The sequence below is a fragment of the Acartia tonsa genome, chromosome 4 (genome assembly GCF_053477335.1).
Source record: "Acartia tonsa isolate MP-2025a chromosome 4, ASM5347733v1, whole genome shotgun sequence".
Taxonomy (NCBI): Eukaryota; Metazoa; Arthropoda; class Copepoda; order Calanoida; family Acartiidae; genus Acartia; species Acartia tonsa.
The window spans coordinates 13,286,706-13,302,754 of NC_137263.1; the positions used below are offsets into that span (position 1 = coordinate 13,286,706).

A 16,049-nucleotide genomic window follows, 5' to 3' on the forward strand; every position below is an offset into this window, starting at 1 on the left:
TCTTCAAATATTTAATTAGAATAATCCAAAATTTCCTATACTAAATAAATTTAAATAATTTATTCAATGAATATCACGACTTCTTGAAAATAGACATCAGCGTAGTTACTATATAGAACACGCCCTGCTAAATTTCTAATTGTGGATATGTACAAATTTTCAGTACGCTTCGCGCATTACTGGGATTCTTTGTTTACACCCTTGGCATAGAATATGTATCTACTTATCCGTGATTATTAGAACACATTACATTTACACGTCTATGCAATTAATCTAAATAATATTCTATGAGGATTCTTCAAACCCCTTTTGTTAAGAAACCTATTTTTAAAATCCCCAAGGAAAAAAATTATCTTTTCTCTAATTGCAGTGAATATTTTTAAATTAGAATGGAAGTCACTAAAATGAAGTTAAACAATAAAAATGATTAAAATGAATGAACTTTTTTCTGTTTAAGGTATCAGCTTTTCAAGAGAAACGAATCTCATGTTATTAATTATAAAAACTTTACTTTCATAATGTTTATCTATATATATATATAGGGGAAAGGGGGGGGGGGGTGGTGTTTATTTATGCGCTAAAACAACATAATACAATAAATGGGACATCACTTTTTTCTTTTGAAAAAAGCGTATGCATGCAAATACTTTAATGATTAACAGTCCTGCAAGATAAAATATAAACTACCCCCAGACTAGACTATGTTATTAAGCAAAATATTGTTTAAAAAGTGTCTCTAAACCTTAATACCCCCCCCCCCCTCTTACACAGCCCCTTTTCTCGCATGTAGAAACCGTCATGTATTAAAACCCAACTTCCTTTTTTAAAATAATTGTAAAGAATGTGTATGTGTATGTAGCTTGTATTCAAATGTATCTTTGCAAAAATTTAATGGGATTTTTTCACATGTAACTTAAAAAGAAGAGGAAAGAGACAGAAATCAATTATGACTCAAAACTTTAAACAGGGGTTACGTTTTTTCTTATCTTTCAAGGGGTTAAATTTGTAAAAATTTTAAAGAAAAAAAATTGTTAGCTGATCTTAAAATAGTGTAGTTTTTTTCTGTAATTATTAAGAAAATCTAATAATTTTCAGCTTTTGCTGAATAATATTTAAGTTAATTAAAGATTTAATTTCTGCTTAATTAATGGGAATATGGCAGGTGTCCCACATTTAATATTTAGGTCAGTCTTCAATAAAATAAAATATTCTCGACTTTTTTTTAATTGGTCAGTATTTTCTAACCAAATTTACTAAGAGCCTATCAAAATTATCAAGAATATAAAATCCTTTCCTGTGATTGGTCCAATATTTACTAAAAACTTACCTGTAGTTCAACAACAGCAATAGCGGATTTCTTTTCATCTTCCTTGATTGGCTGGTCCACTGCTTCAACAAAGAAACTCATCCTAAAATTATAAGATCTTTAAAACTCATTATTGGATAACAGTCATGTAAATCGTATCCTAGTGGCCACGCCCCTAGATGTCTCTAGGGGCTCTTGATGGAAGGATAGGGGGAAAGGAGGGGTTAGATCAACCCTTTACTTTTAATTACATTTGAGAAAAGTAAAACAACTTAATTGAGAGGGGTTATCTTTTCCAGGAACGATTTCTATTTGGAGGGTTGAATATACCCACCCCGAAATTGTTCGAAACTTTCCTATAAAGCTCCACTTTAAAAGAGAACCATATCGGCCTTGCAGTTATCGAGTTCCTTCGCTACAGACAGTCAGACACAAAGATATCCTAATAGTTATTGTTATATAGTATAGATGTCTGCAAATTTACCCATTTTTAACAATTTAATCCAAAAATCAAACAAAACACTTCCTAGAAATAAAAAAGAACAATGTACTGTATATGTAAACAAAAGGGACGATTTAAACATAGACTATTAAAAAAAGTAAACAATTGGCCTTATCTAGGTAAAAATCTTAATGATAACACGAGACTATTTGAGTCAGCGCTCACGTCAATTTTAATTATTTGCAAAGTTTTGACAAATATGCAATTTTGTTTATTGTCCATTGTGTGCAGAATTTAGCTTTGCATTATGATTATTCTTCATTTTAATTACGGATACAGAGATTTATTAATTGCATAATTAATGTTCTTCATTGAATCATCTTATCCAATGTTAAATAGTCTTCCTCTTTTTGGGCATCTAGAGTGCGCCACTCTTTTGAATTTGAGTCAGGGAAAAAAATCTTCGAAAATTAATTTTAAAATTTTCTAAAGAAGGTGTATCAACTTTTTTTTATAGCTAGCCGGTTCTTTTAGTAAGTAGTAGATGTAAAATTTTTTTATAGAATTCAGATATGCAATCGGTTTTTTTTGTAGACCTCTTATTTTTTAAGTAATTTAAGTTTTTTTAAAAAAAAATTAAGTCGATTTTAAGGTACTAAAACGCAACAAAAAAAAGGAAGAAAATGTCCATTATGTACAAAAATAGTAAGATCTTTTAATTGACACCTTACTTTTTGAATTTTGTCAGGTAATTATTAAAAAAATTGATTTTTTTAAACCCACGAGAATAAAAACTTTGAACTTAATTTTATCATTTCACAGGTAAAAAAATATGGGTTAATATATACCTTTAGAATCAGAAAAATATTACGAATCCATTGTAAGCAAAATTGAAAAAAAGTAAAAAAATAAAAAATAAACAAATGGCCAATTATATTTTTTGTTCAGGCAACACTTTCATCTTCCCTTTCTTACCCCCTCTTTACCCCCTTCCCATTTTTATACTCAATTCAAGAATTAAGACGTTGCCTGTATAATATAATATGATATTTTCATATAATTCCTTTTATTGTAGTTTATATACTGTATTGTAAACTTTTTATTTTAATTTTGCTTACAATTGACTTGTAATATTTTTCTGATTCTAAAGGTATATATTAACCCATATTTTTTTACCTGTGAAATGATAAAATTAAGTTCAAAGTTTTTATTCTCGTGGGTTTAAAAAAATCGATTTTTTCAATAATTACCTGACAGAATTGAAAAAGTAAGGTGTCAAATTAAAGATCTTACTGTTTTTGTTCATAATGGCCATTTTCTTTCTTTTTTTTGTTGCATTTTAGTACCTTAAAATCGATTTAATTTTTTTTTAAAACTTAAATTACTTAAAAAATAAGAGGTCTACAAAAAAACCGATTGCATATCTGAATTCTATGAAAAAAAGGATACAAAAGCAAATACATTGCTAACAGCCACCAATCCAATAAATTGCAGAGGGGCTTCGCTCCATCATATTGACTGCATTAATAAAAGCGGAAGCTAGATTAAAACGGCTGTAAAAAATTAAGCAAGCTATGATTAAGTTTGGATGTGACTGCGTTTTTTATTTTGCATTTTATAGGGTGCTTCAATTTTTAGTTAATGTTGCTTATGTTTAAACGTATAACAAATATATATAGTGATTTAGGTTACTTTTATGTTGTTTAGAACTATAAAATTAAAACTTCCACAAACTAAAGATTAATTTTGTACAGAGAGTAATGACTATATATAATGACTATTTATTTTTATATTCCTTTTGATATTTGAAGCAACCTAATGCAATTATATGTCCATAAGTAGAACCTTTTTTCCTAGGCAAAGTTAGACTGGTACAACAATTATTTTATTATATAAAAAGAGCTGCAGTAATTAGATTGATAGAAAGCCCTGGTTTAATTGAATTTTTAAAAAGTTCATTCACCAATTTTTGAAATTTCTCCATCATTATAAAAAATTTATATAACATATAAAAAAAATAGCAGCTTTCGCCCCTAGAATAGCTGTATTTAAAGTTGTATAGAATAGACAAAAATAGCCTAAAACCACTTAAGGGCTTAAATCGAAAAATAAAAGAGTCCAAAACCATCCCGTAACCTAAGTTAAGCTAACCTAAAATGAAGAAACTAATCGGTTCAGTAGTTATTAAGATCTTAAACTTCAGATAAAAAACCTTAATACTTTACACAATAGGATATTAAATAATGGAGTTTATGTTTCCATTGGTGTTTAATAGGAGCTTTTATTAGATCTCTATAGTTTTATTCACACTTTATGAAAAAAAACATATAAAAAATTTGCAATTAGATTTAAATGATCAATTAACCATTTATATACTTGAATGACAATCAAAAAAGTATTATTTTTGTTATAAAAATTATATAAAATTAAGAAAAGGTTTCTGATGTAAAAAAAACTTTTTTAAAGCTAGGACTTAAAGACAAATGTCGCCCAATGAAAAAGTAATCATAAAGATTTAACTACAAAGGTTGATAAAATGCTAAAAATGTGTGCTTTAAAGGTTAGGTTTGATATTATTCACAATTTAGGCTAGGATAAACAAAATATGGACTTTAAAAAAAACTGTTGTTATAGTTTGAGGAAATAAAGATGTCTCCAGCAGAGAGAGGAATCATCTCTGTAGTCATCTCACTTTTTATGGCCTCAACAACAACAATTCCTTTCCAGTATTGCTCGTGGCAAACAAAATACAATAAGAATTTTCACACCAACAATTCAATAGGCTTCCAAATTTGGTATCGGCAAGGTGCCTACTGTGAGCTTGATTTAGTGCGACTATTTGCGGACATATACGGCCAGGGATATCTGGGATGGTTTATCTCAACATTTTTTTTGTGCGTCAATATTTTCCAGGACTCATATATTTTAATCTTCTTTTTTTAATAACAGTAATTGGAATGAAATAACAAAGCTTTTTACCCTTTTAAAAAATTAAAATACAATGAAAAGAGTGAATAACAATTCTAATTTACCAACATTAACTAAAGTTAATTTATCGCATCGTATTATAGATAACTTTTCGCGGATAGTAAAACGAAAAATTATAGATAAATTCCAGTTTTGTTAGACCCAAGGGGCCGAAGGCCTGGACTATCAAAACTGGTATTAATATTATGATTTTTCATTTTACTTTTCGAAGAAAAATATCTACAATACGATAAAATACATCATTTTTCAGTAGGACCGAGACCGATTCTAATCCAGCGGTTTCGATTTCGAAGCCATACTAGAGAATCTTAAACATATTCGACTTAAATTTGAGGGAAACTACTTTTCTTTAGGTGGTATCCCCCTGTCACTGTATTGTATATTGTAGGCAATGGGCATTAAACAAACAAGGACAAACCCATCTACAGATGTTTGCTCTTTGATAATTTTTTTAATTAATTAAACATACTACATTTAAAAAAAATGACATCTATAAAATCTATAAAAAGAAGAAACTATGTCACATTTTATTTTTAGGCTTAAGTAACAAAAGATAAGAAATACATGAAAATTGAAATCAATTGACATGCAGAATTATTACTTTTTATTATTTAATATTAATTTATTCTCTAATAAGATTCAATAAGAATGGCGTTTTATTACCTTAATAATTGAATGAATCAAGTCTTGTTTTAATTTATAATGGTTAAAGAATAATAAAATATTAATGGATATAATAAAATAAAGAAGCCACAAGCGATAAAACCTTAATAAAACTTTAACCTTTAGATTTAGTTAAATAGTTCCTTTCGCTAATTTTCTTTCTCTTTTTAACAAATTATAAGTTATAAGTTGTTGTTTTTCAAATACACATTTCGAACATTATCAGGAATGTAAAAAAGTGTAAAAAAAACTTTTACACTAATTTTTTAACTTTAAAATTCTAGTTTACTTTATAGAAATGTTTAACATATTTTGCTTTAAGGGTAATCATTATATTTTAATCTAAGCTACAGAAAGGCAGAAGTTTAGGTGGAGAAAGATTTATTTAACATTTACCTCTCCCTGCACCCTGTGCTAGCAAAGTCCTGATTCTAATTCTAATTGTAAATATATTTGTTAGCTTCCTGTGTATAAAACTACCAACTTCCTCTGAGCTACCATCAATACAGCAATCAAACAAAATGGTTCACATTTGTTTCTTATTTTAAAGCTGCTTTACAAGTCTTATGTGTTGGTTCATTTTTGCGTCGTCGGTTGGTTGACGATGAAACTTGTGACAATTCACAACTAAATAAATTGAATTGCTAAAAACGGTAGAAAATAAATATATTTCATACAGATTCAAATTGTTCATTGCAAAGTTAAATGAAGAAATCTTGCCCAATCGATAGAAAAACAGAAAGGATTCAACTAAATTGGCTAATAATGACTAATAATCATTGCAAGCTTCTAAAAGCAACGCAGCTTATAAACTTGATTGTCCTTGTTCAGTTTCGCTGTCTCTTTTCCTCTTTTTATATATATCATTTTTAAATCATAATATTTCTAAAAAAGTAATTTTGACTTACATGGGGTGAAAAGTTTCAAAACCGGTTTACGGCTGTAAGAAAAACAATTTATTATGATTTGTTGAGTCTAGAGTAATTTGACAGTAATAATGTGTATAAATGTGTTAATCTGCGCTAATTTTATCAAATTAAACTCTGGGTGAGATAAATTAAATCCATAAGAGCGCGTCCCACTGAGTATAAGTGGGGCGTTTCTACCAACATAGGAAAAAACTTTTATAATGTCTACTAAATATATTTTGAATGCAATTTAAGTATCAATGTCTTTGCTGCCAATAGGGTTAGGTCAATGATAGATTAATTTGAAATTTTATTGAAAATAGGGGGGAAGGATTTTATAGTTGTTTGTTTATTACCCTAAGTCAGGCTTGGTGAATTCAATTTTTTTCTCGAAAATAAAGGAGGAGCGTTTCAATCTTCGATATGCATGTTGAGGGAAAGCAAAACTTTGAGTAATTTCAAATTTAAAACTTTATTCTGGCTTTTTGAACCCCCATATACTGGGTAAATTCATACTTCGTTTAAAAGTATGAACACCAATTAAACTGTGAATTGTTGTGGTTGTTTTAAATGAAAAAAAAAAGTTAATATCTCATTGAGTTGAGACTGTCTGGTCTGGTGACAAAATTATTATAATTTGAGGTCTGACTATGGTCAAGTTTGGTTTCTTTTCTATATTTCTGGGATCTAAAGGGATGAGACAATGGCTGATAAATTGATGTGCATCCCCAATGATGATACACAAAATTATCCCTTCTGTATTTTAGAATTAGTAATTGAAACGTTTGAACATTCGACTTAATTAAGCAACCAAACAAAATTCACTAAAGTCCCCAAAGTTGTTAAGCCAACGAATGAGAAAACGTAATTATAAGAAGAAATACGGACATTCATTGATTAAAGAGTAGCTGCGCTACTAAAAGTATTTTTTTTATTTTGTCAATTTTAGACCAATGTTTAAGTGTGGGAAATGGATCAACTTGATTTGACCACAATCAACCACATATTAAATATTTACCAAACAAGAAGAACAATATCCACATGAGTATAGCTTTAGTTATGTTTAATAAACCACATATTAAATATTTACCTAACAAGAACTATAATATCCATATGAGTATAGCTTTAGTTATGTTTAATCAACCACATACTAAATATTTACCAAACAAGAAGAACAATATCCACATGAGTATAGCTTTAGTTATGTTTAATAAACCACATATTAAATATTTACCAACCAATCCTTATTAGAAACATTTTAAAATGAAATAAATTTAAATGTTTATAAAGAATTAATACTAGAATAGTAGCTCCGTTAATTAAACAAATAGCCCTTTTTCATATGAAATAATCATTTTAAGCCTGGTCGCTGTGGAATGTACATGAGAATTTAAGTCAATTACGATTTGTCTTCATTACCTAGCAATGTTTAATTCTTTATGTTTTAATGTTGTAAAGGAGCGATTCTACTCTATAAGTCCTTTTATGTAGGTGGCTGGTTTACAGGAAACTGCTCTATAATTAGGCCCATTATAAGTTGTAGTCTCTACACTGTACTTCGTTTTATTTTGAAATGTTAAAACAAGCGAATACACTCTTCATATCTAGTCTTTTGTATCTTATTGTTGTGACATTAATTGAGAATAATATCATTTTCACGGCTGTAAAACACTTTTTTCACAAGCCGTTTTGTAAGATTTAATACACGTACATACTCACAAAAAATTCTTAAACCATAATGATACAGCCTAACTAACAGCCATGGGATACTTACTGCATATCAGCTTCGCTAACATTTGGTATCGTTTTACTTGTTACAAAGGCTTCCTTTAATTAAATTGACCGCAGTAGTTTATTTATGTATTATTTTGTTGTTTTTAAAGTTAGTTAAATGCAAGTAAATAATTTTTGAAATGATTAAGTTATATGTATGTTTTATTTTTTATATGCAAACAATAACTTAAATAACTTTTCAAAATGGAATATATACTAATTCTTTGCTTAAAGAAATGTCCACTGTTTGTTTTACTTGAGGGTCAACAACAATAACTAAAATTAGCAACATTCACTGTAATAAAAAGAGTTATTCAAAAGTAATCTAAAATGCTATTTACATTGCTAAATCCAAAATCCTTTTACTGGTACAATGTTTAGTAAGGAGTGGTTAAAAGGGCGGGATACTTTATTTCAAGAAAAAAATATTTTGCTTCTAACTTTTGTAATATTTAAAATATTATTCCAATTTAAATTGTTTAAAAATAAGGTTTGCAAAAAGGTAAAAGTTAGAAGTCAAATAATTATTCTTGAGTTTATATATCCCTTCGTTGAATGTTAGAAAGGCAATCAAGAGATGTTGATGAATGCTTTTATTCTGCACAAATACGGGTCAAGTCACCACCATATATCTGCGCTCAGAGTTAATTTTTACCATTGCAAGGGTCGTCAGATGCAAGATTGTTTCACTTAATTGCGGTTTCAAAAACTATTGTAGTCAGGTGTTTATTAACTTTTTTTCTAGTCAATAATTGACCATCTTCAACTTAAGTGTTTCTCAAAGCTTTAAACCCTACCTTAACCCTAAAGTTTAGGTTATTTCTATGTAACCCTGTGGGGGATACAATAAAAATGACAAATATTTGCGTTTTTTTGTCAGTAGTAGCCGGTGTGGTTGTTTCTTATTTTGGGGTTTATTTTTTTTAAATTGAAAGGACAAAAAGTTTTAATTAAAATGCAAAGCACAGCCAATTTTGAGCGGTTGCCGATCCATAATTTTGCATCAGTCCTACAACGCACCTACATACAAGAGCTCAATTGGCAAAAAGTGACAAGGAAGCATGAAAAATTCGCGGCAAAAAAGGAAACACATATTACTCTTGACTTTATGTGTGGAATATAAAGAATAATAATAATGTAGGCGGGGCTGCTGCAATTCCACCACTCCAAGAGAGTGTTGTGGTTATGCTATAAAAAGGACCGGAAGGGGGAAATTCCTGCCAAGCATTAAAACTAATAGAAACAAGATGGCTGGGTAGTAAAAAGAGAGAAGAAGGGGGATGTGTAAGACGCCAAGGATGATTATGTTCAATAGCAGCTCAATAGAAGAAAATCTTAAGATATGTTGAAAAATCGGGGTAAATTTGACATGATTGCTTCCCTAGGTGTAACGAAAGAAATCAGAATAGATGCTTTTTGTAATGCCTAAAAAAATGACGTCATACTAGCCTACCATTGGTCAAATAAAATGTATACTGGCCTACCAATGGTAATTTAGTCTGTTATTGGTCTATCATACCTCATTTGTATTCTATGACGTCATTTAATATCATAGACACTATAAACACTTCATTAGAATAAATTTAGGATTAAGAGAACAAAATAAAATAAAATAATTCTTAAAAAAATAAATGAAATCCGTCAAATTGGAAAATTCTGAATCTAAACAAAGAAACAAGTCAATTGACTAAACTAGGGTCATACGGACAAATATATTTAAGAGTAGCCTCGCTGCAACAAATAAAACTGGGAGGCATAATGGTTTGGTGTGGTTGCAGTGGTAACAAGCACAAATTCTATTTTTATTTCCTAGCAATTAGCAAACAATAGAATTATCGGTGACATTCTTATAAACATTCTAGGGATTAAGTCCAAACTGCGATGGAGGCCCTTTGAATAAGGACAAACGCCTTTATTAAAGAACGATAAAAGCCAATTTTTATTGCTAGTTTTATCTAGCTGTGCGATGCCTAGGTCTTATTGGATATTAAAAATGCGAATGTGTGAATGTAACATGTGTGTTTAGCCTTATGGTAGCCAGCAGCCTAATAAGACGTCGGAACTTGTCTTTCGCAATCTAGACTCAATCCTATTCTTGTGTTTGAGGGGGTTGGTTAGTTATCATGAAAGTGACTTTAATGCATACATAAAAAGACGTCGCAAAGTCTTAGTTCACAGGAAACAAAGCATAAAGTAATAACAAGGATAATAATATACATAATACAGGCAAGAGACAAAAAATTTTTTTTTTGTAAATATAAGCAAATCATGCTTAAATTTAATAATAACGTGACAGCAGTGGATTAAAATGAAAGACATTTTCTCAAATTTTTGGTAAAAAGTAAAAATTGCTTAATATACTAAATAATTACTTATAATAATTACAATATTTATAACTAGCGGCTACGCCCCTAGAGGCCTCTAGTGGCACTTTAAATGTTTTTGTTTGTTAAAGTTAATTTTTTATGTACGATACCACCTTATTTGACGCTGAAGTCTCCCAGATTTTAAGAAATTTTTCAATTTTTTTGTCATTTCTTTTGGGAGGGTGGTAGTACCCTCCCCCAAAATAGTTAAAAACCTTCCCAGGACATATGAGAATCTACCCAGGAGAACCCGATCGGTTTAGCGGTTAGCGAGATCCTTCGGTACACACAGACAGACAAACATCCTGTTACTTTAGTATAAGGATTACAATATTTATAAAAAATAAAAAAAAGACTTACTTTTGTGCCTTCTTGTACATATCAACAAGGTAAATATCGCCAGTAAGTCCATCCAGGCGTACAGGCAGAGCCTCTGTCGCATTCTTGATCTCATACTTGATGTATCCGTTCGGTCCCTGGTCAATATCCGTGGCCTTCACCGTGCCAATCTTGTCCCCAACCTTGGCACTTCCCTCGATCTGGAACACGTACACGTTGTTGGGCAAAAACACGGGACTGTTGTCGTTATAGTCAAGCAGATGAATTTCTACTTCAACACTATTAGGCTCCTTGTTTTCAAGCACTGACGGAGTATCTTCAACGGCAAGGACTCGAACCACAATATTTTCATTCTTTTCCCTGTCAAAGTGTTGGGGTTGATCAAGCACAAGCGATCCATCATCAAGCAAAGCAAAGGCTCCAGAAGGATCCTCAAGTTTGTAAGTAAATTTACTATTCTCAGGAGTATCTTTGTCCACAGCCGCGAATTGCATGATCCTAAATCCAGCCGGCAGATTCTCTATAACTGTCATGTTGTACTTCTCTACATCAAAAGTTGGTTTATTGTCATTGATGTCAAGGATCTGAATTTCCACAGCAGCGGAGTCGGATTTTAGCTCATTATCCTTTTGCCAGGCGGTCACTTCCAGGGTAAATTTATCAGACTCTAAAACTTCGAGATCAATCTCTTTGGTTAGAAATATTTCTCCAGTGTTCTTGTCCATATGGAAGTACATCATCTGGTTGCCAGCCGTGATCCTGTACTCCAGCTCTGCGTTCAGCTCCGTGTCCTGGTCTTGCGCCTGAATGGGCGGCGAGAACTCGATCTTGCGTTGCACGGAGTTGCCGGTGATCGGGTGGTCCTCCGGTATCTGTATTCTGTAAAGGGAGTGCGTGAACTTGGGTGGCATGTCGTCGATATCTCTGACGGTCACCAACAACGAGGAGGTTGCAGATAAGGCAGGTGTTCCACCGTCCTAAGATTAAAGAAATATAAATGATACAAAAACATTTATTCATTTATTCATAAAGGAAAAATCAATTAAACACGTCATTCATAGATATGCCCTTTTTTAAATTGAATTATTCCAATTTAAATATTTTCAATAATAAAATATTGACATTAAAAAAACTAAAGGAAAACCATCTGAAATTAAACAGTACACGAAGACAAAGATTAAAGTTCATATTTTGTTGATCAAAGATCACTCATCAATTGACACCAATGTCTCAAAATTCAGGAATAAATTGTAATGAGATTTTCAGTGGAAGGGTGTAACTGTTCAATGCCAAAACACACACACACACACATACTGACGATCACACACATACACACACTCACAATCACACAGACACCAATAAATACACACAAAACAGAAGTTGAAATGTTTTATATCACTTGTAAGTCAAGGGCGGATCAGTCTAATAGAAATAAACACAATCTGTATATATGAGCTTAAAAATATTAATAAAATCATTATATGCATTTTTCTAGATCAATATCATAAAAATAAAAATAAATGTATAAATTAATTTTGAATTTCTTAAAAAATCAACAAAAAAAATAGATAAGTAAGACAACTATAATAAAGAAAACAGAAAGAAAGATTAGAAACACAGAAAGAAAAAGGTAAGGTTGGGTAAGAAAACGGTCAACGATTGGTTTATTTTTGATAATCAAAAATAGTTCTTTGGTGTTTTTTTTAAAAGCGAAGCTTTTCTATAATTAGGGTCGGTCCGTCTGTACGTCGGTCCGTCCGTACGTCCGTCCGAGATAGTTAGCTTTTCGTTAATTTAGTCATGTTAGAATTATCCTATCGATTTCAAACTTTGCATGGTAATGTAGTAGTTAGGTACAATTTAAAAAGCGTAGCAACTCTATAATCGTTACTAGAGTGTCCGTACGTCTATTTTAAACATGTTGATTTTTCTACTTTTTTAACAACTAATTTTTATGTAATCTAATTATCCGTTTGATCTGATTTTTGGTATATTGATTCCTGGGACAACAAAGAACAATATTTTAAGCGAAGCAACTCTATAATCAAGCCCTAAAGATGTAAGTATGTCCAGAAACATTATCCTGTATCAAGCAGTTTTTCACCAAATTTACTTACAATTTTGCTTCGACTCTTATACTTTTATATTCTGATTATTCAGTTCAGACACTATGAAAGTGTTAATGTTCGTATGTCCTACCGTTTCAGTGCTTCGCTTTTATGGATGTTGTCATCCTTGTTTTTTAAATTTAGATAAAAAAAGAAATTACAATATGGTGTACCTGAGCTAAGATAGTAAGATTAAAAAACTTGTCCCCGGCCTCAAAGTCGAGCTTCTTGCGCAGTACCAGCACCGCCTTGCCCGTCCCCTCCAGCGAGAAGGTCTTGTCCTTGTTCCCAGAGGAGATGGAGTAGTTGATGTCAGAGTTGGGCGTGTTCGGCTTATCCCTAAATATAGACAATATACATTGTGTGTAAACTTCAAACCAATAGTTTACTTCAGTTTTGGATGGGAAGGCTTTAGATTACAATACATGACCAACTGATTTCAAATGATAAGAAACTAACATACACTATAATATATCTCATATACAAGTATGGGGTTTGATATAACTATGGGTGTTTTTAAGTGAATAATCAATTTTTAAGTATAGGTTCCAAACCGATTAATATCCGCTGGATTAGAACTGGTACTCAGAAATACTGATAAATCATATTTACAACGAATATTAAAATAAAAATCATGAGATTAATACCAGTTTTGTTACCCCAAGCCTCAGCCCCTCGGATCTAACAAAACTGGTTTTAAACTTCAATTTTTTTTATTTTGATATTTGCGGAAAGCTGTCTATAATACGATGCAATAAATAACTATTTTTGTACGCCTTAGATGAAAATTTATTAAAGAGATTCCTAACGTTTTCTATGGATGGTTCAAACTTTTAAACTAATAATTTTATTCTACAGAAGGGTAAATTTGTGTATCAAAAACATATATGTATATAAAAGAAAAGATTAACTGCTCAACTGTTAGATATTTTCTACTCAATTCATGCACTGCATATATATTTCTATACATATATATAGATATATGACATGCTAGGTACAGTAGCCTAATATATCAAAGCATCATTAGTTATGGGAAGTATATGAAACCATACTTGTATATATTCTTATGTACATTGACAGAGACATTTAAGCATAAATTATTTTGCTTACAAATCAAAAACAAACATGTTAACTGCTCTGGTATCCAAAGTTATTCATTTACTCAAATCATTGAGTATTTTTACTGAATTTGGATTAGTTGGTTCCAAACTTTTTAACCAATGATTTTAATTTAAAGAATGGATTATGTTGTTTATTTTTGCAGATATTTTAATAGTTATGTACTTACACAATTGTTAAGGCATTATATTTTAAAATTATTACTGTATAACAGTTAAACAGTTCTATATTTATACAATTTTATAATTTTGTGTTCGCTAATGAAAAGAAAATCGTTTACTTGTTTACTTTGTCAATAACGATTACTCAAGTACAAATTTATTTTCTAAGAAACAGAAAACTTCCAATTTTTTCGCATGCTATTAATAGTAATATGGAAGCAAAATAGATTTTTCTTCGGATAAACTATCCCTTGCCGCAATGTTGAATGTGGGCCTATTCTTGATATAGTGACTATTTATCTTACTTGAAACAAATTGTTCAGTTTTGCCTTCCTACTCGCTTCAAAATAGATTCGCAATTCAAAGACATTAATAGGCGGGACAACTTTTTATTGAAGACATTTTCAACGTTCAAAATAAAATCTTTAGTATGTTCTGCTTTTCAGGGGATGATTATGGGTTAAAGCTTTTTTAAAAATGGGAAAACTGTAAAGTTAACCTGATGTCAAAGTTAAAATAAAATTCCCCTTTCTTATGATTAAATTTATATTTTAATAAATGTTTTATAACGTTAAGCTTCTGGGTAATATAGTGATTATTTATTGAACTACAAAGTATGGATAAAACGCAAGTAAATTAATATCAAAAAATAACTTTGATAAAATAAAATCATTTTTATTATACTGAAAAATGTTAACCAGCCTATGGCACTTTTAATGGTTAGTTTAAAGATTTCCCGTGACTTTAACTTTAGAAACATACAACACTAAAATGGAGTTCTATAAAAAAAGCCGCAATTTTTTTTTCAATTTAAAGTTTGTTTCTTATATATAATGGCCCATTAAAATGTAATATTATCACAATGCAGAGTTAGAATGTTGAAACATCTTGTAATCAAATGGTCATTAAGAATTTCAAGTTTCAAATTTTGTTTTTTTCTCATTTAACTGGTTGATGATAACATCAAACTTAGGGTGAAAATACCACATGAGACCCAAAGACTCCCATTTCTATCATTAGATCCATTAGATCGTACGACTTTTGTCTGAAAGTCCTAACTGTGGAAGGTAGTAAGGTTAGGTCACACCAGAATTTGTACTTACAAAAGTAACGTGGTTTTGGCCGAGATTTGAACCTCGCACCTTCTCGACAACTAACAGATTTTTCGAGGTGTTACAATTTCTGTAAAACATATTCTGATAAATCTGTGCTAAAAACTTTGATTTCATATTTGCTAAGATGTAAAGCTACCATTTAAATTGACTGAGTATACCAACCAAAAATGCACAGGAAACTAACAAATCAGGGAAAAAAGATTTTCCAATACGGCTTCGAAACCGATTAATATTCGCTGGATTAGAACCGGTTCTCCGCCATACTGAAAAATCATTTATCGTATCGTATTACAGACAATTTTCTGTGAATAGTAAAATGAAATCTCTTCATATTGATACCAGTTTTGTTAGCCCGGCTTGCGGACCCTTTGGGCTGACAAAGCCGAAATTAATCTATGAATTTATAGTTTACTATCCGCGGAAAGCTGTCTATTATACGATGCGATATTTAACTATTAAAGAAGACATAAAATTTATAGAAATAAAACGTTAGGGTTCAAAAGGATAGGTTTTTCAATACTAAATTAAAGTGTAAATATATTAATTTTGTATACCAGAAGTTAAATAATTAAAAGTTGTTATCTGTATCTATGAAAAATGCCAGCAAAGAAACGTTAAATCTAATTTTTATTTTCATTTATTTTTTCAATGAAACTAATTGAATTTTTAAAAAGACGTAATGGAAATATACGATTACAACATTATGAACGAAAAATTCAATAGTTGGGAAGCCTATTACAAAAAGTGCAATAACCAAAGTA

The 16,049-nt window shown here is 30.5% G+C and overlaps 1 protein-coding gene across 1 annotated transcript in view; it reads right to left on the minus strand.

Annotated features, from left to right (window-relative positions):
• The window catches only part of Cad89D (cadherin 89D), a 153,213-nt gene that overhangs the window by 71,628 nt on the left and 65,536 nt on the right, over window positions 1–16,049 (minus strand). The window contains exons 7-9 of the mRNA XM_080156463.1: window positions 13,067–13,232; window positions 10,807–11,762; window positions 1,328–1,409 (exon numbers count right to left, since the gene is read on the minus strand). Of these exons, the coding sequence (XP_080012589.1) occupies window positions 1,328–1,409; window positions 10,807–11,762; window positions 13,067–13,232 (1,204 nt within the window). The remainder of the gene's footprint in view (window positions 1–1,327; window positions 1,410–10,806; window positions 11,763–13,066; window positions 13,233–16,049) is intronic.